This window comes from Pollicipes pollicipes, unplaced genomic scaffold, assembly GCF_011947565.3.
Source record: "Pollicipes pollicipes isolate AB1234 unplaced genomic scaffold, Ppol_2.1 Scaffold_7231;HRSCAF=8579_pilon_pilon_pilon, whole genome shotgun sequence".
In the NCBI taxonomy this organism is placed as follows: Eukaryota; Metazoa; Arthropoda; class Thecostraca; order Pollicipedomorpha; family Pollicipedidae; genus Pollicipes; species Pollicipes pollicipes.
Genome location: NW_023597034.1, coordinates 76,890 through 101,021, shown reverse-complemented (window position 1 = coordinate 101,021; position 24,132 = coordinate 76,890). Strand labels below are relative to the sequence as shown.

General features: G+C 66.1%; 1 protein-coding gene across 3 annotated transcripts in view; it reads right to left on the bottom strand.

Annotated features, from left to right (window-relative positions):
- The window catches only part of LOC119110399 (serine/threonine-protein kinase 26), a 41,836-nt gene that overhangs the window by 2,985 nt on the left and 14,719 nt on the right, over positions 1 to 24,132 (bottom strand). For all 3 annotated transcript variants that reach the window (XM_037234212.1, XM_037234211.1, XM_037234213.1), the window contains exons 2-7: positions 12,939 to 13,034; positions 9,357 to 9,485; positions 4,595 to 4,760; positions 3,716 to 3,873; positions 2,531 to 2,716; positions 1,060 to 1,202 (exon numbers count right to left, since the gene is read on the bottom strand). In XM_037234212.1, coding sequence (XP_037090107.1) covers positions 1,060 to 1,202; positions 2,531 to 2,716; positions 3,716 to 3,873; positions 4,595 to 4,760; positions 9,357 to 9,485; positions 12,939 to 13,034 — 878 coding nt within the window. The remainder of the gene's footprint in view (positions 1 to 1,059; positions 1,203 to 2,530; positions 2,717 to 3,715; positions 3,874 to 4,594; positions 4,761 to 9,356; positions 9,486 to 12,938; positions 13,035 to 24,132) is intronic.

Below are 24,132 nucleotides of genomic sequence, written 5' to 3'. Positions count from 1 at the left end.
GCTGGTGAGAATTTCGCACACTAAAAGAACATTGCAGCGCGATCTTCCCAGAATCATTCAATCCTTTGCAGTGCAAGAACATTGCGTAACCAGCCAATGCAAATATAACTTAAAAGCCTATTTCGTACCAGATAATTCAAGATTAATGGCCATAATGTGCTCTAAACCGTTCAATTCGTCACACGTCGCAGGTAGCCACGTTCAGATATCGATTACATTAATTAAAGCAAGCCATCAGCGGCAATCGATGGCAGGATAAAACTGACAGAGCCGCTGAATTGCTCGAGCGAATAACGAGCATTTCACTGGAAAAGCTTATGAAAATGTTCGTCTCAGAATGTAAACGCGGTTACGTTGTTAATCAGGCTTGGCGAGCGATAATGGTGATTTAAAAGATCACTTAGATCATCCATCGCTGTCTAATTGTGTCGACGTCAACAAATCACTGTCATTTTGGCTGTTCAGATCAGTGACATTTTCCCAGTGTGTGCCGATGCGGCGCGGTGCTCGAGAGCCACGATACTTAACATTAGATTGGCGATTAAAAGGAATTTAAACCACGACGCCAGAATCACGTGACCGAAGCATACACATGTCCTGTTGCTGGGCGCAGAACACGCAATTAGACAAACAAACCACAAGTGACGTGATTACGTCATTACGTAATGCAAGGGGCTCGTTCATCCAACGTGCCGGAAATATGCCCATACAACTTCTCCGAATCGGTTTGAAATAGGGCGCCTAACCAATGACCTAGCAACCGGTTGAGGCCAAGCGTAGGAATGCGGTTATCTCCACCGCGGGCGGTTACACCCATTCACGACATCGGCGAACCCTCGTCGCCTGTAGGTTGAAGTCCCGCGCAGCTTTATCCTTCCTGCACAGACTACAACGTGGCCCAATATCGGCCGGATGCATCGGGTTGCTCCATAACCAGCGCAGCCACTTATGACGCGAGAGTCACGCGCGCGCCCACACAGCCACCCGCCCCACCGCGTGTAGCGCTGGTCGCGCGTTGCGGCGATGAGAGCGTGCGGTACTGAGTCCCTTGCTACTCACGAGTCGGTCTCCTCGCTGCTGTCCGAGTCGTCCTGCTTGGTCATCTTGTACTTCTTGTGCCGGTCAATCAAGTCGATCAGGTACGAAGTCTTCTTGGCCTTCCGGATGAACGGCAGCCGCAACAGCTCCTTGGCTGTCGGCCTCTGCGGACACGGGACGGGCGTGACGGCTGGGCGCGGCCTTCGCTGCGCCGGGGCGGTTTCCACGGAGCTGGTAACGGCCATCGCGCTTCAGTCGCCCTCAAAAGCGAAAGTTGCGTTGGCTAATGCTCACGCACGCGCACGCCTCAATCCCCGCTGTGGCGCTGACGCCGCGAGAAGGCAGAGAATGCCGAAACGCGCAACGTTCCACCACGCTTGTCGGCGAGGTCACGGCGTCGGACAAAAGAATGCCTCGTGGACCAATACGGCAGCTGTTGCATAACGTTCCACCGCGCCAAGACCGGCCCGACTGCCGAGCAGGTCGGATCCGGAGCAAATCCGCCCTGTGCCGCGACCAGGCCCACGCCTCTAAACTCGTCCGGGACGGCGGCGCGGCTCATGCGGTGCAGACAGCTCCATAAGGATCGCCACAGGGCGCCCGCCCCGTCATCACGGAAAGACCGGCCGGGGAGGGGGGGGGGGGGGGCGGGGAGCGGATCAGCCACATGAGCGCCCCACCGCACCACCCAAGACGCGGCGAGAGCCGCCAGCTCCCGCCGTCCCGCACACCTGGGCGTAACGTGGTACCGAACACGGCTCCCGATCCCACGAGACGCGCTCCAATCCGGCATCGGCTGTGTCGTGACCAAAACGGGTCCCTCGACCACGCTGAAGTCTATCGTGGGTGTATTAGTATGGAGTATTGTAACTTTACATGATGCGAGCGGCGTTGGTCATGCGCTCGCTCCCCTTTTGGAATTGATTATCATGCTATCGGTCTACGTTCCATGGCATCACGTCACTTATCTGCCATCACTCGCGGGCACGCTCCTACTGGCGACTACAAGCGAGCCCCGAGCATAAACCACTGTCGTATATCGGGCGATAGTCCAGGGCTACTGCAAGGCGCCAAGCAGTGGTCACTCCACCAGTTATGGACGTCCAAAAGTTCACCGGCCGTGCCCTGACAGTTCACCGGCCGTGCCCTGACCGTTCTTCAGCCCCAGGTCCCGGGGGAAATCGCACAAGTGCGGGCGCCGGCCCCTGCGAGGCCTTACAAGGCGGCGCGCGGCCTCCCGCGTGGGCGCGCGCCGGCCGCCCCCAGACCGGCACACAGCCTGCCTGGCCGGCCGGCCACGCGCGGCTGGGACAGCCCGCCCGGCCTCCAGCCGCCGGTCCGGAGCACGAGCCGGCCCTCGCCAGGCTGGCCGGCCACGCGCAGCCGGGGCACAGTCCGCCCGGCCTCCAGCCGCCGGTCCGGAGCGTCGGCCGCCGTCCGGACGGCGTCGGCAGGCGGCGGCCGCCGCCGCCCTCGCGCCCGACCCACTCACGTTCTCCGGGTCCTTGTTGAGGCAGGCCTCCACGAACTCCTTGAACTGGCGCGTGTAGGGCCCCTGCAGCTGCGGTGGGCTGTTCTTGGGGATGAGGAAGAGCACGCGCATCGGGTGGAGGTCCGAATTGGGCGGTTCGCCCTTGGCCAGCTCGATGGCCGTGATGCCCAGGGACCAGATGTCCGCCTGCGGGCACGCGCCAGCGGCCGGGTGAGACGCCGCCACGGCCAGCGTACACACGCGCAGAAGACGGCCGGCCGGCTGACAGTCCGCTCAATCCCGCAGAAGCGAGCTGTCGACGAAAAACAACGAACGCAAGAGGCACACGCACGCACACGTCATTCATGTCTTTATCAGGCAGGCTCGAGTCAGGGCACATTGTGGTGGGGTCGCATTCCCATCATCTGGCGCATATAAAAACGCACGCACAGCTCATCCTCTGGAAGGGCCATACGACCCACGAACAATACGCACATGAACAAACACTGTCAGCGCGCCAATGCCTGTGGAGACGACGCAGATATGTCGACCACGGCGTCGGCGTCGTCTCCCGGCTACGCCGGCCTGGGCGCCGCTGGGACCTAAACACTGGACCCCGTTCCAGGAAGGGCCGCGTGGCTGGCAGCGCCCCGGAGCGACGGCCGTGGGGCCGGCTGCAAGGCGTCGCCGTGGCGACGCCACCAGAGCGCCTCCGGCCCAGTAATCAATTGCAGTCCGTCGCCGGCTGGCGACGCACCGGTTAGAGCCGGTCCTGTCCGGTCCGGACAGCAGTCCAGCGGTCTCGGCACGCCGGCGGAGTTCTGGGGAGGCCCCGCCCCTCACCGCCTCCGACCAAAACTCCGCCCCGGCACCCATCCAGCACGGCGGAGCGGGGGGGGGGGGGGGGGACACATGCCGGATGGTGTAGTTACCTGCCGGCCCCCAGACGCCGAACACTACACAGACCGCGGATCAAACGCGCAGCACGACGTTCAGCAGCCGCCGACCCGCGTACACCAGCACAACGTCATCACCTGCCACCGTCTCTTCACACAGACGACGCAGCGCCAATCCCCACTGATACACACCCACCCGGGCCCTGTCGCTGCCGCTCCGTCAGCTGCACACCTCAGCACAGCGTCGGTCCGGCCGCGCCGCCTCGGCAGCTGACGGGGCCGGGCCGGCGCCGGCCGGCACAACCCTCACCTTGGAGTCGTAGGCCGATTGTTTGATGACCTCCGGCGCCATCCAGAAGGGCGTGCCGACGAACGTCTGCCGCTTGCTAGTGGTGTTGGTCAGCTGGCCAGCCACGCCGAAGTCGGCCAGCTTGACGTCGCCCAGCTCCGACAGCAGCACGTTCGCCGCTGCGGGGGGGGGGGGCGGGGGCGTCAGACGGATCGTCACACGGACCGTCACTCGGACAAACCGGACGACACAGGCGGGGCAGGGGGCAAGCTCCGACGGAATAGCGGGGAGAGACAGGACTGGACACGATACGGCAGGAAGAGGCAGCTGGGCGCAGTGCAGAGCAGGACGGCACAGACCAGGGCGGGTCAGGCAAGACAGAACACGTCGCCGAAGTGCTCGCAGTAGACCGCGGCAATTAAGGCCAAATGAGATTAAGGGCTTGGGAGTCACGACAACGGCGCCAACACACTGATCCAATTGCTCCAGGGATGCAAATCAAGACACGAGTTCAAAGAGCTGTAATCTCGCGAGGCAATTCGCGAGGTGATAGCAAAACGGTGTCACGGAACAAAGTACTAGAAACTTGCGAAGAAGCACTGACAGAGTTCCACGGAGGCGTCAACATGACGAGCAAACGTGACGAGTCGATCTGACACATGCGCGCATGTTGGCAAACAAAACGGGTGATACAGCTTACGTGAAAGATTACGAACTAATTCCTCGGAGGAGCCCCCTCAAGGAGCAAGCACCCAAGGTGAAATCAGAGTGAAAGGCGAGTCGAGGTGGGACATTGCGATGGCAAAGCGCTGGATATCAGTCAAAGCTAAAGACAGCACGGAACGTACACGAAGGTAAATACGACACGCAGGAGTGAAGCGCAGCAGAGGTTTGGCATACCCTTGATGTCCCTGTGCAGCTTCCGTTCCGAGTGGAGGTAGTCGAGCCCCTTGATGACCTCGCGCAGGATGATTGAGATATGGATCTCCTCGAAGCTGCCGGCCTTCATCAGGTCCAGCGCCGAGCCGCCGCCCAGGTACTCCATGATGATCCACAGCTTGGTGCCCTGCGGGGACGTGCGCGGGTCAGGCGGCAGCCAGCGGGTGCCGGACGGCGACGGCGTCATGGCACGGCACGGCGCGGCGGGCGCCGGGCGGCCGAGCTGGGTCACTGGGCTGTCACCGCCACCTGCACACAGACTCAGCAGGCGGAACGCCGGCGTGGCCCCGGCGGCGCCGGTGCCGACCGCGCGCCACGGACTTCACAACAGGCAGCGCCACGAACACACACCACATAAACACGGGCCGGCCGGGCGGGGCCGCACCGTGGCCATAACGGTGCTGGGGCGGATCAAGCACCAGGCAACGCGCGGAACAACACACACAAAAACGCCCACTCGCAGGGCCGGGCTTTTCTGGAGGCCGACAACAGCCCCGGCTGCACGTCAAGGCAACGCGCGTAACCTACAACAGCAAAAACACGAAGTGAAAAACCTGTCACAGGGCACGCATGGGGTCGCGCTTGATTCATCCATTAAGCAGCGGTCGTTTCTGGATGCAACATGACCCCTAGGTGAGCCAAAGTTTCGTTCGAGAGCGTCAGAATCCATAGCGGACGTCGTACAGGGGAGGTGTTTCTATTACCAATAGGAACAGGCGCAAGCCGCGGAGCATATGGCCACGACATGTCATCCCGGTGAGAAACCCTCACACTAGCCACCGCTACTCGCATTCATCGGCCGCAGAAAGCAACTCCAAGGCTACTTTCGTCCTCCCACGATCATCCCAGCCGTACCTGCCGCACTCGCGGACCCAGACTCGTTCCGGGCGAGCACCCCGTCCGGGGCGCCGCCATCAGCAGAGGGCGCCTATTTACGTCGGCGTCTGCGAGTCAACAGCGGCGCTGGCCGGCCCGAGTCAACAGATCGCCGGCAGATTGTCCGCCGGCCCAGCGATGATCGATGACGGCTCCGGTACGTGCCGACCCGTCACTGGCAGCCGCAGCGCGCCCGCCTGGCATTGTCGCCGCCTCGCTCCACGGGCCCCATCGACCGCGTCCCACCGGGCGCGGACCGCGACGGCGCTGCAATAGGTCGACTCTCCCGACCGCGCCCGGTCGCGGTCGGACCCTCCCCGGGCGCGCTGCCGACCGGTTCGACAAGCCGCAGTAGCCGTCGTCCTCGTCGCCCCGACCGCGCACTGTGCGACCCGCGCCTCCGCCTGACCATCGCGCCAGGCGTCTCCCAGCGTGCCCGGCGGCCCCCGAGACCGGGCGTGTCGCCGCGCCGCCGTTCCCCGCGGCCGTCCGCGGCCAGCCGGCGTTCAGCGAGCCTCTGGCCGCGCACCGGCGTCGCCCGCGCCGGCCTGACCGCCCCGGCACCGCTCAGGTGCCGTCCACCGAACCCGACCGGGCGGCGCCGAACCCGAGCCGGTCGCGCAATCTGCACGGCGCCGGGGCGGGCCGTGTTTACAATGGCACGGCCGCCGCAGGTCCCCGGCCGGCCAAGGTCACGGTGACATGCGGCTCCCTGCACCGGTCGCTGACGCCGCGACGGGCGCACCGGCACGCACGCGCCCGTGCGCGGCGTGCAGTGGCCAGCACCCGTATCCGGGTCACCTGTGGCGCGCGGAATGCGAGCGCCGGCTGCCTCCACCTTCACCCGCATCCCATCCGGCCCGCCTCGCCGGTCGGCCGTGCCGAGGATGACTACCTTCCGCTGGCCAGGCGAGCGGCCACTTCCTGGGACCGCATGCCGCTGCCGAGGGGCGGGACGCCGGACGGGGCGCCGTCCTCCGGCGGTCCTCCACCATCTGTTGCCGCCCGCCGCGCCGGTACGTGGGGACGTGGCGGACGCCGCGCCGCCGCTCGACGCGCCGCCTCGCGGCCGAGCCCCGAACCACGCCTGCGTCACCGCTACGGCCGACGAGGGCCGCTCCTGCGCGGCCGCGCTGACGAATTTGGCACAGCGCACCGGAAGCGGCCGGTGGTGGCCGCGGGAGCGCCGCTGTTCGACACCCGCGGAGGCCTCAGCCACCGCCGCCGGCCGGGCCGACAGCCGTGACCCACAGACCTGACCCGGCCGCTCGGACTGGACCAGGCGGGACTGGACACGTCGGCCCGGACCGAACCGACAGCCGCGGGGGCTGCGGGCCAGGCCGGCAAATCTGCCTGGCACAGGCGGCGGGGGCGACACGCGCAGACCTCGCGTACGTGCCGCGGCGGCGGGCGGGCGGGGCCCGGTGATTCACGCGCGTGGCCCGGCGTCGCACGCCCCCCGCCGGGCTCGGAGGCCGCGGCGCGGCGCGCGCCGTCGGGGCCGGGCTGCCGGCGCACGCATCACCCGGCCGCCGGAGACCGACTCACGCCCGACCTCGACCGACCCGGCCAGCGCCGGCAAAACACGGCCCGGCCCAAGCCATCCGAGCCGGGCCGACACACAGCCGGACGCAAAAACTGGACCGGCGGCGGCGGCGGCGGCGCCGTATGAGACGGCCACGACCCTGCCGGACGGCATGCCGACCCGTCAGTTGACCGGTCGGCTGACGAGCTAGGAGACGGCCCGGGGTCACGGACCGCCGCCGGACACGAGCCGATCCTCGCCCGGCGGCGGCCATCGTCCGTTGGGCAACGGCTGCCAAAAACCGGCGCATTGTGAAACGGCGGCAGCGCGGCGCGGCCGCCCCCGCCGGCGGCGTGCAGCGGCGCAGGCCGGCCGCGCAACCGGGCCGCCGCGTGAGAACCGAGCGCAGAAAGTCGGCGACGTCCGCCGAACGCGACCGGTCGCGCACGGCGGCCGAGAGAGCCGCGCCGGTGGGAGCGTGCATGACGGCTCTCTTTAGCTGCTTCACAAGCCGGCGCCGGCTGGACGGTCGCAAAATACGCCGGGTGTGAACCAGTACCCGCTCATCACACCGCTCCGGGGAAATGTCACGAAACGAAACGGTTCTTCCCGCTGGTTCCCATCCGCGCCGCAAACGCCGACGAGCAGTGCTTTGCACGATATCAGATCGGCCGTTCAGATCGCGCGCGTTGCGTCCCACGTCGCTCGCCGTGGCCCTCGCCGAGCTCATGACGGATCCCAGCCTGGCCTTCGTTCGGCGGTGAGCCCGATGGTGTTTACGCCCGTTCGGGCGTGACGCGGCCTTCGTCGGGCGGGCCGTCGGCGTGTTTGCGGCCGGCTGCGCGGCGGCGGCGGCGCCGCCTGCTCTGCCGTGCCGACCCGACCCGTGTCGAACATGACACGTCCACGCAGTGACGGCAGCGGCGGCGGCGGCGGCGGCGCCCGCCGACCGCGTGAGTGCCGCGCCGGCGCGGAGAAAGTGACGGGGAACGGTCAGTGCGCGCCGGCGCCGTCACAAGCCGTCACGAGCGGCGCCGCTCGTGCGCCGCCGTCGCCGAGTGGGCCGGGAATCCAGTTCACGCCCGGCGGGCCGGCGCAGACCGCGGCCATGGAGCGAACGCCCCGCCGGTCCGCCACACCCACAGCCACAGCAACCGGCGGCGTACGCTGCGTTACAGCGGCGGCAGCGCCACCCCTGCGGCGCGTAACAATGGCAGGGCACAGCCCACAGAACACACAGTCAGCACCAGGGGCTCTGACCGAAGCCCTGTACCCGCCGTCCCGGACGGCACGTTAGCATTATCACCTTAAGCATGAGGTCATGAAGTCACGTATCACATAGATATAAAGTGCTACGCAGAGTGCTTTGGTTTATATTATCGATTTATGTCGCGGGCATATGCTACGTTTTCCGTCGACATATTGTCATGACTATCACTGTTTTTACGCACATGACACAAATGTGGCGCCTTAAGCTGAAACACACAACAGCAGCCATGGTTGGTGTCAGACATGCGTGATATGCCCCTCCCCTCCCTAACCCAAACCCCTGGCAGCCTGACTGAGTCAGAAATTCTTGACAGCCGCTTAAATAACCAGCGAGATAAAGGCGACAAGATCTTTCGTGACTGGTGTGGTAGTGCAATGATCCACTTTATCTCCCAATAAGTGGTCGACAGGGAATTGTTTTGTTTTCGCTTCTAGTGACGAAAGGACACAGGGAACAAACACATCAAAACTGGGTCATCCCGACCGATCCAAGTGCGCGATTTCAACTCGCGACAAAGCCAGTCTTTGAGAAGTGTCGCATAACGAAGAGTACAAAGAGGCGCAACGAATGAAGACGGCAGTGACCAATACTGGGCCAGACCGTTGAAATCAGGGTTTGCGGCACTTGCATGACCAGTGATTTTCCTAGGTCACTCCGAGCATTCACCCGCCGCGTCCCCATACCAGTGTCGTGGCCAGCAGTGACTGGCCACGACTGGTGCTGCGGCCTCATCAGATACAGGTCACCGGTCATGCCAACTTCGCCCGGCAATACACGGTGCTAACGACATCTCAAGCGAAGGTACAACAGTTATTAGTGAGTCAACAATGGTGGCGCTCTGCAGAACGTCTTCTAGCGATAGACGACGGTTGTGGAATAACACTACAACGGTGACCGGGGTCCGCCCACCCCGTCTGTACTGTCTGTTGTCTGTCCTGTGTTGTCTGCTGCCTCCTGACTGTCCTGTGATGTTTGATGTTTGCTGTCTGCTATCTGCCCTGTGCTGTCTGCTGTTTGTCCTGTGCCGTCTGCGGCATGTCCACCACACCCACCTTGAGGAAGGAGCCGTAGTACTTGGTGACATATGGCGAGTCGCACTGCGACAGCACCATGATCTCCTGCTGGATGTCCTCGATCTCATCCTCGGCCTCCTCCAAGTCGATGATCTTGATGGCCACCACCTGCAGCAGGGGGCGCCGCCGTCACCGGAGGCACAGGGCGCAGACGGCCCCGGGCGGACCAGGAGCAGTCTGTCGCCACCGGACATCACGGTCCAGCGCCAGCTGCCGCCGGCGCCGTCTCAGACGTCATGTCCACAAACTCACTGGCGCGTGACAAGCCGATCGACGGTCAATTGGACAATCAAAGAACACGAACATGACGGCAACAGAGATGGGGATCGAGTTCTGAAACTATTCCAATCTCTCCAACGATCTAATCCTGGAACTATTTAAACTTTTTCAGAACGCGCCCCAAACTGCTTAAAGAAACTAAATCTGAAACTAAACGCGTCCAAACCTGTGGATTGGATCGTCGCAAGAAGCCTTCACAATTAGTGGCGTTGTCTCAAATTCGGTTTCTTTACAAACAAGCCAGCTAACTTCCTGCAAAATGCCGTCATTTCTAGTGTTTTCCTACCAGCCGCCGGTTCGTCCTTGACGTTGTCAACAAAAGCTCCGACGTACGTATCTTCTAGCAATCATGTTGTGCATGCGATCAAATGGCTCGTCAGTAATCAGAGGAAACGCGCCCGCCTGCAGCCCGTCCGACCGGTGGCGACAGGGTACGACCGACCGCCGGTGACACCGCTGTCGGCGCCGACAGACGATCTCCCGCTCCGGAGATGGGCCGCGGCCGGGCGCACACGGCACCATCAGGCCGCCCGCCCACCCACCCGCCCGCCCGCCGCACAGTCCATCTGACAGACGATCTCCCGCTCCGGAGATGGGCTGCGGCCGGGCGCACACGGCACCATCAGGCCCGCCCGCCAACCCACCCACCCGCCCGCCGCACAGTCCATCCGACAGACGATCTCCCGCTCCGGAGATGGGCCGCAGCCGGGCGCACACGGCGCCATCAGGCCCGCTCGCCAACCCACCTACCCGCCCGCCCGCCGCACAGTCCATCCGCCGGTCACACAGGGATTCGCCATCTGTCAGCCCCACGCCGACCACCCCATCCCCCCCAGGTCCCCCCCCCATTCCTCCCTCGCTGACGGTCCCACACGGGACATGGGACCTGGACGACGAACCCCACGTGTGGCCCCAGCGAGTTGCGCGTGCTGACCACAACCACAGGCGTCCTGACTGCCACTGCTCACGGTCTGGCGGCCGCCCCTGGCGGTAACGCCCTGAGTTGTGAACACCACAAGCCTGCGCCCAACCCAGCTGAAAACATCAGCGTCTGCCGAGGAAAACACACCGCGGAAAAACAAACGGCGGCGCTACGAGGCCGCGTGGGTGAGCCGTTTTCCTTTTGTGCAGACGCCGGCTGTCATGGTGTGAATGAACAGTGAGGAGATTTCCTTAAAGTGCTAATCAGCCCTGACAAGGGCACTGCGGTCGGCGTGACACTGCATTAGCCGCTGCAGAATCGGTATTGATCTCCCGCCTCCCGCAGCGGAGCTGGGCAGGTGCCCTGGCGACAGTGGCACACGACTGAGAAGCAAGCACTGCCTCCCGGGACGCAGCTGCCCGGGGACAACGCTGTGCAGGTGCCCTGACGACAGTGGCACACGACTGAGAAGCAAGCACTGCCTCCCGGGGCGCAGCTGCCCGGGGACAACGCTGTGCAGGTGCCCTGACGACAGTGGCACACGACTGAGAAGCAAGCACTGCCTCCCGGGGCGCAGCTGCCCGGGGACAACGCTGTGCAGGTGCCCTGACGACAGTGGCACGGCTGAGAAGCAAACAACTGTGGCATACAACCACTGACAAAAAACGGCAAATGCTTGTCTACCCTGAGGGCATTCATGGTCTGGCGCAAAAAGTTTCATATGCGGCTGACGAAAATTAACAAAGAAAGCGCAGCGTGATGACGATAGCCAACTGGTCATAAACTGCATCGATGTAACACCTAAAACGCCCGGGGAAGCGATCGGAATGAGCTTTTTGCGTCGGGATTCATTCGCTTCGAATGGTAGCGACAAACAATGCCGAATGCCTCCGCACGCTCAATTATGGTGTGGGCCAAGGCCGGTTTTAGAAATGCGCACACCTGTTTCCGATACGGCACCGAGGACGGGTCGCCCGAAGAAGTGGACAGCTTTCTCTGGTCACCGGTCAACCATTTGTAAAACTCGAATCACTTGACCTCGGCCTGGATTCCATATTGCTTTAACCAGTCATGCGGACCACGCCTATATGTGCGCAAATGCCTTTCTTAATAGCACGTCCAAACGTAGCGTGTGTGCCCACTAAAGGCGCGTGGCAAGCGATTGTACAGCTCCAGCCCCAGACGAACCGGGCGAACCCTGCTCCCCTCGACGGGGTAACGTTCTCGGCTCCCAGACGCGGCGGCACTGCCGTCTGCGCGCCGACCCGCTCCGCCGTCGGCCGCGGACGGGCGACGCCACCCTCTCCCCGCGGCGGAGCCGGAGCGTGCAGTCGCTCTGACCGCGGCGTCCCGGCCGATCGGTGCCGGCTGACGAGCCGGGCACCGATCTCCACCCGCGCTGCCGGGCGCGACCAGGCGACGGCGGAGACAGTCGCGCCGAAGACCGCGCGGGCGGTTCGCCGCCAGTCCCCCTGATCGCCCGCAGCCAGCGTTCGCGTCGTCCGGGAGTCTGCCAGCCGACGGCATTCAGTTCGGTCGATACCGCTGCGAGACGTGACCCGCCTCTGGCTGCAGCAGTGCTGCGCAGCCACAACGGCGCCAGTGGTGTCGCGCACACCGAGTCGGCGGCGGTCAGCGGTCACTCCACAGTCTCAACCCCGGCTCACGGCCGCCACCTGTCGCTCCCTTGGACCCGGCTCCCCGACCCACAGCTGTCACCTATCACTCCCTTGGACCGAATCCCCAACCCACAGCTGCTTCCTGTCGCTCCCTTGGACCCGACTTCCTGACCCACAGCTGCCGCCTGTCGCTCCCTTGGACCCCGCTTCCAGGCCCACAGCTCCCGCCTGTCGCTCCCTTGGACCGGACTCCCTGACCCAAAGTTGCCACCTATCGCGCCCTCGGACCCGACTCCCGACCCACAGCTGCCGCCTGTCGTTCCCTTGGACCCAACACTTTGACCCACAGATGCCGTCTGCCGGTCCCTCGGACCTGATTCCCGGACCCACAGCTGTCGCCTGTCGCTCCCTTGGACCTGACTCCCCGACCCACAGCTGCTTCCTGTCGCTCCCTCGGACCCGACACTCCAGCCCACAGCTGCCGGCTGCCGCTCCCATGGACCGGACTACCTGACCCACAGCTGCCGCCTGCTGCCCCCCCCCCCCCCCCCCCTACCGTCAGGTGCCGGTCCCGCCGCCCGCCGCGTGGACGGCGCTCCGGGTCAGGCGTGGGTCGCCGTGGGTCACCGAAGGTCGGCCGGGGTCGCGCGCCGTTCCAGCCGCCGCCGCGGAGAAAGGGAAAGAGAAAAGCCGGCCGCGGCGGCCCGGCAGCGCCGGCGCCGGGCCTGGTCGGGCTCTCACCTGCTGCGTGCGGTTGTCGATCCCCTTGAACACCTCGCCGAACGAGCCCTTGCCTATGCGCTCCTGCTTGGTGAATATCAGCTCGGGGTCGATCTTCTGCAAGAGAGCGGAACGAACGGTCATATGACGGCCACGCGGGCCGCGGCGTCGCGCCCCCCGCTAGCACGCGGCGATGCAGCAACGGCTCGACGTCCGACCGACCAGCCGCGTTGGGAAAACAAACAAGTTTGTCACTTGCATGGCCCGCGCTCGGCGTTCAAACACACAGGCACACAGACGCCGCGCAGAAGCGCCTCCACCGCGCCACGACTGTCCGCTTGTCCGCACGGTCCGCCGGGCGCGGGACAGCTCCGCCAAGCTTCCGCTGCGGACGCGGAGCCGAGTCCAGTCGCGACGCCCTTTCCCACGGCGAGTCCGGTCACCCGATCACAAATCTGCGGGCAGAGTTGCGCGTTCGCCTGCGCGGTTTCCCGGGGGCGGCCCTGCGGGACGGCCGCAGCTGCCTGATAAGATCTGCAGCGGGCCGCGGGAGCGACGCAGCTGTGTCGCCGCCTGCGTGACAGCGCGCGGGCCGGCCGGCGCCGCCTCGTCCGCCGGCCCACAATGCACCAATCAGTTCTGGTGCCGCAAAGCGCCATCTGTGGCGTGATTGGACACGACCCGTCTGATGCGATCCGGCGCAGGTGATGGCCGCGCGTGCGTTCAGCGCCACCGACGTCTCCAGCGGCGCACGTCCCGAGCGGCGGCCGGCACAGCCGGCAGCGCTCCTCGGAGTCCGGGGTCGGCCGGCAGCGCTCCTCAGACAGATCCCAGTTGCGACGAGGGAGGCTCTGTGTGGAGGATCCGCCGCCCGCGCGCCCGGTCCGGCGTGAGCGCCGCCGAAAACAGCGCGAGCCGCCGCGGGAGAGCCGCTTTTTGTGGAGATCAAGAGGATCTGGCTGAGCCCGGGGCGGCACACGCTGAATTCCACATGTCGCGATCAACAGCGGCGGCTTTCGGGGACGCCTGGCTGGCCGACACGCGCTCGGTGGACGGCGAGCAGAGGCGAGGACGACACGGCGGGCCCACGCCTGGGCGTCCGGCTCGGGAGCTGCCGCGAGCGTCGGCAAGAGGCCAGAGGGCCACACCACGCTCATCGCAACGCAGCCAGGCAAGCTGAGTCATGCGCAGCCGGGCCGGGCCTCGCCGGCCGTAGCGAGTCCTCGACCGGTTCCCAGCCGACAGTCCGCATCTCCCCAGCCGACGGGCGCCTTTGTTCCGGGGAGGGTAATGTCGCTGCGGAGGTCAGCACCGCGCCGCTCGCCGCGGGCGCGGCGGGTCGCGGCGCGGGCCGGGTCGCCACAGCAGAGGGGTCGGCGCGCAGCGGCACACTCACGGCCGTCCAGACCCGCCCGCCCCCGCGGGCACGACGCCGACGCATGGCGACCTCCGTTTGACACGGAGAGCGCGAGCTGGCGCCGGAACGGCCGACCGCACTCTCCCACGGACCGTGCCCACAGCATGCTCAGCGCCCAGTGTTCACGCAGCACTCCGTCCATAGCGTGACCCGCACTGCTACATGCGAGAACATGGCGTACACCGGCGGAAAAGCGACGTGCAATGCAAGGGTGGCTGCAGTAACCGAGCCCACATCTCGACATTTGAAACGCCGGCGTGCGGAACTCCGCCCATACAAACCCCGACTCGGCTCACTCCGACATGGCACACATCCCAAATACAGACCCTGCAAAACCGCATTCCCAGTGGATGACCATGTTCGACTGCTCGCGTGGAGGCCCCAGACGCCAGATCGCGATGGATTTCAATGGCATTACACAAGCCGAACAGAGCCGCGGGCCTGACTGAGGTCCCGGCCCCGCGCGGGCGAACACACGGCGGAGACGCCGGGCCGCGTGCCGGAGGGCGGCGCGGGTACCCAGCACCGTCTGGACGTCCTCGGAGACGGCTCGCAGGCGCCGGGAGAGAGCAGGGGGCTGGTGGGTCCACCCCGTCAGCTCAGGGCGAGAGCCAATCCATATCGGGGCGATTACGGCGGCTGGACACCGCCGCGATGCTCTATCTCGCTGTCAGCGGCCGTCTGGCGGCGGGCAGATCTCCGGCTCGCCGGAGCCCTGCAACAGCCGACAAATGTCCCATTCCCTGAAGCCCTCCAGCGCCGAACGGCCCAGCCCCAGACGGCTTTCAGACTCGGAGCGCTTCTCCGATAGCGTCGGGCAGCCCCACCGCAGCGAGCGGCTCCGCGTCTCCCCGGCTCTCTGGCTGCCGGCGGGTCTGAGCGGGCCGGTCCGATGAGGCGAGACCGACCCCTCAGCGCCGCGGCGTGGTGACGCCGCGCGCTGCGCCCCCCACCAACCGAGGTCGGAGCGGCGGCCGGCACCAGCGGCGGCGCGCCCAGCACCGGTACCAAGGGCTCGGCTCCCCGGCCGCTGGCCGAGCCCCTCGAGTCATCCGCCGGCGTGACGTCACAAGGGCCGCGCTCGGCGTCGGCCAGCACAGGTGGAGCCCCGGATGGGAGCGGCGCCGCTGCAGGCGACACGGCGTGGACCGGCGAGCGCAGTCGTCTCTCGTGCCTCTCATACATCCTTCGCATATTTAACGGGGCTGGTCGCAGCCCGGGGTTCCCACGCCTCACTGGTCTAGCACAGCCTGTCCGGCACGGCACAGGGCGCCGGCAGGCCCTCCGTCGACGTCAGGAGCGCGCACCTTCTGACGCGGCATGGCCGGCAGCCGGTCGGGGCGGGCGGCGCCGTGCTGCCTTGGTCCGCGACTTCGGACTGCAGCCGCAAGGACGACCGGACGGCATTCTGCCGGCGCCGCACCCGCCCGCCGCCGGGGCCCAGCCCGAGAGCGGGGGTTCGGCCGCCGCGCGGTGGGCGCCAACGCGCCTCTCGCACCTCCCCGCCGTTACCGGGCGAGGACGAGCGTCGCCCGCGACCCTGCCGACGGCGGCGGTCGGCACGGGCGCCGGGTCACGCCGCCGAACTCCGCAGGACGCGCCAAGCCCGCCGCGACGGCCTGGCGCCGGCTTTCCTTGGCCGAAAGTTTTCCTCCAGCGGACCGAGACGCACCGTGTGGCGCTTTTGGCTGAGCTCCGCGCGCTAGAAATGCTTTGGCTCGGCCGTCGTGCAGGACACGGATCCGTTTCTGGTCCGTGACGGAGTGCATGTAGCCATCGGATTGGCGTTGCCGGTAACATGGCCGGTAATATGGAGCAGTGTGTTGCACGGCACGACCATTAGCAGCCCGCCACAAGCCCGGCACAGAGGCGCATAAAGGCTCGCTTAGAAAACTTCATTGCATTTTTCGACATACAAACTAGCGTTCCGTTCGCTGCCTTAAATAATTGTCACGACAGCGCATTTCGACGGCTGAAAATGCATGTCACGGCGCCGGCGCGGGCTGGTGGGCGGGCCGGCGGCGGCGGCGGCGGCCGCCGTTCCCAGCACGCCGCTCGTGAACGTTCTCCGTGACGCCTGGACCGCGCTGGCAGTGTCTGCACGGTACTCGGCACGCGCCGCAAACCGGCGTTCAACCCCCAGATCCGGCTCTGGGTACGGCCGCACTGATCGCAGGTGGCGCTAACCGCTCCCGGCCATCAGGTGAGGAGAAATAACGATGACAGGTGGTCCGCGCACGGGGCGTGACCACCAAGGCTGCTGCTTCCGCCCCGAAGGGCCGGTGCGAGGGGCGGCGGGCGCTGCGGGGAACACAGCCCTGCGGGGAGGGCAGCGGCCGGCGCGGCCACTCCCGGAAACTGACGCCGCGGCCACCGGCGCCGACTGTCCGTGATGCAGGCCTTTTGCTACGCAGTCATACTTGAGCGGCTGGGGACTTGGCTCCTCGGCGTTCACTGCGGCGCCCAGTGCCGGGCTGAGTCATCAGCAGCGCCCCAGCAGCGGCCAACATTCACCTGGAGCCGTGTGACGCAGTTCGCTCGCGTCTGCCCTCTCCCGGCACCACACTCCATTCTCCGGCGGACCAGCTGCCGGCGCTCTCCCGAGCCGGTCGGCGGCGTGCGGGTCCGGCCGCGCCGTCACGGCCGAGCCGGCACCGCCCGCTCGCGGCGCCGGCCCCTGCGCTCTCTCGGTGTGACGACGCACGCCGACTGGCGGTGTCGGCGGCGACAACGGTACCGCAGACACGACCGATCGCGCAGGTCCGGCCGCGGCCCGAGCGGCCGGCCGCTCCCCGATCCGGCCGGGGCCGCGTCACGGGCCGCGTCAGCGCCGCCCCCGCAGACCGACCTTGGCCGGCGGCCGCTCGTCCGCCGGCCCACCTGTGCGCCGCGTCGCGCGGCCGCTCCCTGCCACCCAAGCCTCACCGCAGCGCCGGCCGGAGGTGTCCGCAGCTCCTAGCAGCGTCACACGTGCCGGCAGCGTGCCACGCTGGGCCTCGCTGCCGAGCGCGACACGAAAAACCGTTCGATGCCGGAGCCTGCCTTCGTGCCGAACACGCCGCCACCGTCCTGCGTCATGCCCTCCCCAAACTCGGGCGCTGCGGCAGCATGAACGCCCGCACCCTTCGGCGTCCGCATTCCGCCGCCGAGGCTCGGACTAAGACGCCTGGCGACATCAGACGTCGCACCAGCCGCCGGCCGCGCCCCGCCCGGCCCACAAACCCGGCGCCACGGCGGCGCGGCCGGCCCGCTCGGAGACACGCGGACGTGATTGGGTCCGGGCGGAGGTGACGGGAAGGCTCGGCTCGGCGGCCCGCTCGGAGACACGCGGACGTGATTGGGTCCGGGCGGAGGTGACGGGAAGACTCGGCTCGGCGGCCCGCTCGGAGACACGCGGACGTGATTGGGCCCGGGCGGAGGTGACGGGACTCGGCTCAGCGGTCCGATCGGAGACACGCGGACGTGATTGGGCCCGGGCGGAGGTGACGGGACTCGGCTCGGCTCAGCGGTCCGATCGGAGACACGCGGACGTGATTGGGCCCGGGCGGAGGTGACGGGAAGGCTCGGCTCAGCGGCCCGCTCGGAGACACGCGGACGTGATTGGGCCCGGGCGGAGGTGACGGGAAGGCTCGGCTCGGCGGCCCGCTCGGAGACACGCGGACGTAATTGGGCCCGGGCGGAGGTGACGGGACTCGGCTCAGCGGTCCGATCGGAGACACGCGGACGTGATTGGGCCCGGGCGGAGGTGACGGGACTCGGCTCGGCTCCGCGGTCCGATCGGAGACACGCGGACGTGATTGGGTCCGGGCGGAGGTGACGGGACTCGGCTCGGCTCTCGGCTCGGCGGCCCGCGCCGGCCTTGAGGCTCACCTGCCCAGTGGGTTACTGGGCTGCTGACCGGGCTCCGAACTCCCGCTGCTGCTGACAGCGGCGTGCTGTTCGGTGCCCTGACCGGTGATGCCGGATCGAGATTTAATGACGAAACGACGTTAAAACCGGGAGGAACAGAACAGTGCACGAACCATCATGCCTTCGCGATTGTTCGTGGGTAGCACGCCGGCGTTGACATCACGCATATTTGCATTACAATAGCAGCAATCTTGCACGCAACGGATGCTCCAAGCTGTCATACAAGGTTCAATCTCGTTTCGCCGACAAAAGTCGCGGATTTCGTGATAATGTCCACCCTTCTTTGCAGTCCCTCCCAAACAAAGAGCGCGCCTGCAGGGGCTCCGTGCTGGGTACTAGGCCGCTGTGCGGACCGGGCGCCCGTTCACGACGGGGTGCGGTGCGCTGTCCGTGCCGGCGAGTGCCGTCCCGGCGGTGGCTCCGCGGCGGCGCGGCAGCCGGCTCGGCCGCTCGCGAGGCGCGCAGGGCAGTGCAGGGCCCGCCGCCCCCGGCGACGGCGCACCCACCGGCCGACGAAGCGACCGCACAGACGCGCCGTGCCGCCCGCCCGGCCGGAGAGAGCGGGGCGAATGGAGGGGCAGAGCAGGCAGACAAAGGGACAGAGAGCAGCGCAACGAAAACATCGGAACCCCCTTCAGCCAGGAACAATGTACAATAGACCAGAGTGGAGCGAGACGCGAGTTTTAGTACGCGATATTGCCGGGACCTAGAGCAGAACATGAAGCGTGGAAAAAGAGCACGGCACAAGGCAGAAGGCAGCCAAACGGAGGGGAGTGAAGAGGAAAGCAAAGCTTGAAGTGGATGCGTGGGCAAAAGAGTGAGTGAGGAAATTGATAAATGACCGTATTGACAAATAAGTCAAAGGTGAATGAGTGAATCAGTGCAGAAGTGAGTGGGGGAGGGGGCTGTCCGAACAAGCGAGTGGCTGAATGAGTCGGTAAATAAGTGCAACAATGAACTCACGCGTGTGTGAGGGTGTGCGTGAATGCATCAGCACGAGACAACGCACGTCAAACATCGAGCCACCCGTCCACTTACACTGGAGGGGACGTCCGGTCTGTCGGGCGCGTGCGGCGCGGCGCGGCACGCCGGGCCGCCGCTTCGCCGTGTCCCAGCGCCGGCCGAACAAACGGCTCGTCAACAGGCCGGCGGCGGCGACGTGACACCGAGCCGACCCGCGAGCCGGCCGGCCAGCGCCGTCCCGCCATTCCACGTCAATGTGAAAGTCGACCGCGCTTTTACGGCCGCCGCCGCCGCCGCAGATCAGCCAGGCCCCATGGCGGCTCTGGCACGCGTGCAGCCGCCTCTCCCTCTCCCTTTCTCTTTCTCTCTCTCCTTTCGCTCCCGCTCTTCCTATCTCGGTCCGTCGTTTCCTGCCGTCCTTTACAGTGAACGGGAATGCTGCGCCGCGGTATTCGTCGCATAATCGGCCACTCGTCTTCTCTTCCGTCACCGTCCCATGACGCGGACGCAGGCCCGTCCCTGGCGTGTCCTCTCCGTCGCCCCCGGCACGCCAGCCCCCGCTCAATCAGCGGGAGCGGGAGCGGGAGCGGGAGCGGGGCGCGGGCTCGGCCCGGCCGCCCGCCGAGACTCATCTGTCGACCACCATCAACCGGGCCCAAACGCGACGCGAGGGAAATGTCCGACAGGGCGGGCCAGCGACCGACAGGGGCTCTGTCCGCCTCGCAGCGGGAGGAGACGACCTCATCCCGACACAAGAGCTAAAAGTAATACGCATGGCAAGAAAGCAGCAGCAGACGACAAACTGACCGCAAGCGGAGAGCTTCATCTCCATCGCCAATGTCGCCGCATTGGGGCGCACGTTCGCCTCGCGCGCTCACATTGTGAGCAAATGTTTTCAGAGCGCTACGTTCAGTCGCTCGTCACAGCGACTTTCTTGTCGGAATACAGCGCACTCGGCTCCCGCCGTTAAGTGTCAGCAATCACATCATGCTGGAATAATTGTTCCGCCTATTCCAAACATCGTGACAGCTAACATGCTGGGTGTGGACTTCACAATCAAGCGGCTGACACAAAGCTGTTCATGACGACCCAACAGAAGGTAGGAGCTCCAACTACACCATTTCTTTAACTAGCCCGCTCTATGGCTGCTTTCCGCTGCTTCGGCAGGCTTGCTCTCGTTCGATGAGCGACAGGAGTAAGGATGCGGAACCGTCGGCAGAGCGTTCTCATCAGCGGCTCTCACCGCAGCGGAACGGCCGACAGACCAGTTCATCAGCCGGTGGCTCGGCCGCCGCGCCCGGTACGGCTGGGGGCGTCCGGCCGCCGGTCCCGCCGCCGTCGGGCGCGGCCGAGCGATCGAGGTCAGCGCGTGCGGCCGCCGCACGAACCGACTCTCGTTCCGGACGATCGGCCTGCGCCGCCTGACTGACGAGCTGAGCGGCCGCCGGCTGAGAGGCGGCTGGCTGAGAAGCTTCTGGTTGAGAGGCGGCTGGCTGAGAGGCGGCTGGGTGAGAGATGGTTGGCTGAGAGATTGCAGGCTGAGAAGCTGCAGTCTGAGAGGTGGATGGCTGAGAGGCTGCTGGCTGAGAGGCTGCAGGCTGGAAAGCGCCTGGTTGAGAGGCAACTGGCTGAGAAGCTTCTGGTTCAGAGACTGCGGGCTATAAGGCGGCTGGCTGAGAGGCCCTTGGCTGAGAGGCTGCTGACTGAGAGGCGGCCGACTGAGAGGATGCCGGCTGAGAGGATGCTGGGTGAGCGGCCGCGGGCTAAGAAGCGGCTGGCTGAGAGGCTGCAGACAGATAGGCGGCTGGCTGCGAGGCCGCTGGCTGAGAGGTGGCTGGATGAGCGGCAGCTGGCTGAGAGGCTGCAGACAAAGAGCCGGCTGGCTGAGAGGCGGCTGGCTGAGATTCTGCTGGCTGAGGGGCTGCTGGTTGAGAGGTGGCTGGCTGAAAGCCTGCTGGCTGAGAGCCTGCTGGTTGAGAGGCGGCTGGCTGAGAGACTGCTGGCTGAGAGCCTGCTGGTTGAGAGGTGTCTGGCTAAGAGGCTGCTGGCTGAGAGGCCGCTGGCTGAGAGGTGGCTGGATGAGCGACAGCTGGCTGAGAGGCTGCAGACAAAGAGGCGGCTGGCTGGCAGGCCGTTGGCTGAGAGGCGGCTGGCTGAGATTCTGCTGGCTGAGGGGCTGCTGGTTGAGAGGTGGCTGGCTGAGAGACTGCTGGCTGAGAGCCTGCTGGTTGAGAGGCGGCTGGCTGAGAGACTGCTGGCTGAGAGTCTGCTGGTTGAGAGGTGTCTGGCTAAGAGGCTGCTGGCTGAGAGGCGGCTGGCTGAGAAGCCGTTGGATGAGCGACAGCTGGCTGAGAGGCTGCAGACAAAGAGGCGGCTGGGTGGGAGGCCGTTGGCTGCGAGGCGGCTGGCTGAGGGGCTGCAGGCTGAGAGGCTGCTGGCTGAGAGGCGGCTGGCTGAGAGCCTGCTGGTTGAGAGGCCGTAGGCTGAGAGGCTGTTGGCTGAGGGGCGGCTGGCTGAGAGGCTGCAGACAGAGAGGCGGCTGGCTAAGAGGCGGCTGGCTGAGAGGCGGCTGGCTAAGAGGCGGCTGGCCGAGAGGCGACCGGCTGAGAAGCAGCTGGCTGAGATGCTGCTGGGTCGGCGGCGACGGTGCCTGAGCCCAGCAGTCTGCGAGCCTGAGTCCCAGCCTGAGTGGGTGCTGCGGTGAGCCGGTGGCCAGACGGCCTGACCGGGCCGGGACCGCAGGCGCGCCGGCGCCGCCCGGCCGAGCTTCGGCCCCACTGACCGAAGGCCGTTCCGCCGGGTCGGGGCGGGCCGGCCGCGCCCTGCCGGCACGGAATGCCGGCCACCGTCCGGGCGCGCTAACCGCCGTCGCACACGACCGGCAGCCGCGCCCGGCCGCCAGGGACGCCGACGCGGCCAGTGGAACCCGCCGGCGCCGGCGCCGCCGTGGGAAGGCGTGGGAAACCCCGACAGCGTGGCGGAACCAGGTGATGACGTATGTAAACTAGGCAGGCCGCTTCGGCGGAGGCGACCGGCACCACCATTAGAGGAATCCACAGGCAGACCCCCAAAGAACCCACCACCAGGACCGTTCACGCAGCGCATTAACGCCCGGCAGACGGAGCCGGAGGCAGTGGGGGAGCGCTGCTCTGAAGACGTCCCAAATGCGGACAGGTGTGCCCGTGCAGACCCGTTGTCTTGATCCCGCCTGGGCTCGCCTCGCGCATGACGTCACCGGACGGGAGCGCCTCCGCCGCGTCAGCCACCGCGGGCGGAGAGGGACCACCTGGCCGCCCGGCAAGCTCTGACAGGGGCACTTGTGGCGGCAGCACGTCCCTAATCACGGGACGGCACCGGCGTGAACAGATGGCGTCCACCGCCAAGGATCGATCGCCTCCGGTTCGGGCGCGAGCTGAGTCATAGCCGCCCGCCGCTCGCCGCGGCGGCGAGGCCGCGGAGAAACGGCAGCCGCGCGGCCGCCGACCGTCGCCGTCACCGACACGAAGTCTGAAGCTGTGGCGAAGCTGCGGACCCAGCCGCCGGCCGGGTCAGATCGGCGATAGCCAGGCTCGAGTCATACTAAACCGGCGCCGGTCCGTATCCACGCCGGTCCAGCGAGCCCAACAGTGCACGCCCGAATAACGTTTCTGGCGTCGTTCGAGTTTGCCCACTGAGCGCTCCAGTGGCATGGCACGTCCCTGGAAAGTCGGTATCTCCCGCCCACAAATGGCGTCCAGCCCAATCTCCGCCGCTGATGACGCCGCCGCGCTACACAACAATCCATTCCGCTGCCGCTCGGATGCACAAACATCCGCCATTTCGGCCGAAGGCGGAGCGACTCAAAACACCTGTAAACGCGAACAACAGCACTTTGAAAACGAGGCCACCGATCTGCCGCCGCCTGCCAGGGCGCCCGGGCTCAGCACGCCCGCATGCACGCTGGGCGGGCCAGGGCAGCGCCCGGTCGGCGGGCTTGCCGCGGGCCGCACGAGCGCGGAGATCGCACAGGTGAGGCGGCGCGGCCTGAGCCGGTCAGCTGTCTCAGCACCCCCTCCCTCCCTGCCCACCGGCCAGGTGTCCGCGAGTATGCTGCTTAGCGTCCTCCGGAGCGTCGCCTCACCCGGCCGCTCCTCCCCTCGCAGCGCACCGACCAATCACGGCCCACCAAAACATCGCTCCAGTCGGTATCGACGTGCCTCGGGCGGTATTCCGGTCAAGGGTTCAGGGTCAGCCGCGGCCAACAACCGAGGAAAGTGGCTGCATGCGATAGCACGCTGCAAACCACAACAATTCCGGACGGAGGGTAAGTGACGACGTCTGTCAGGCCAGGAACTGGTCCTGACTGAAGGCTGGCTGCAGCTGTGGATCCATCGGGGCCGGACCTGTCTAGACGCCCACAGCCCTGCACCGTGGCTTACCAAGTGGACGAGTCTGTGCGAAATTGAAGCACCGTAGGGGCTCACTATGTCCCTATGGTGTCAATGTCGTCACTTAAAGCAAGCGTTCAGCTTCACTCTAAACTGGCATTGGGCATAACGGGACTGAGCGATGACGGAGCGCCGTGAAGCCCATGCCCCACTCCGGACTGTGGCAGCCCAGCCCGTGAGGCCTCCAGTACCATCACGGACTGGAACAACCGAGCCTATGAAGCCCCAGTCTCACTCCGGACTGGAACAACCGAGCCTATGAAGCCCCAGTCTCATTCCAGACTGGAACAACCGAGCCTATGAAGCCCCAGTCTCACTCCGGACTGGAACAACCGAGCCCATGAAGCCCCAGTCCACCTCTGGGCTGTGGCAGCCGAGCCCGCGCGAGCCTGGGGCTTCGACCTATCGGTGCCGGTCCCCCACAGCGCCGGCGGGCGCGCGGCGCCGCCATGCCCGCCGCGGGCACCGGGCGCCGGGCGACCTCGGCCATTGTGCGCGG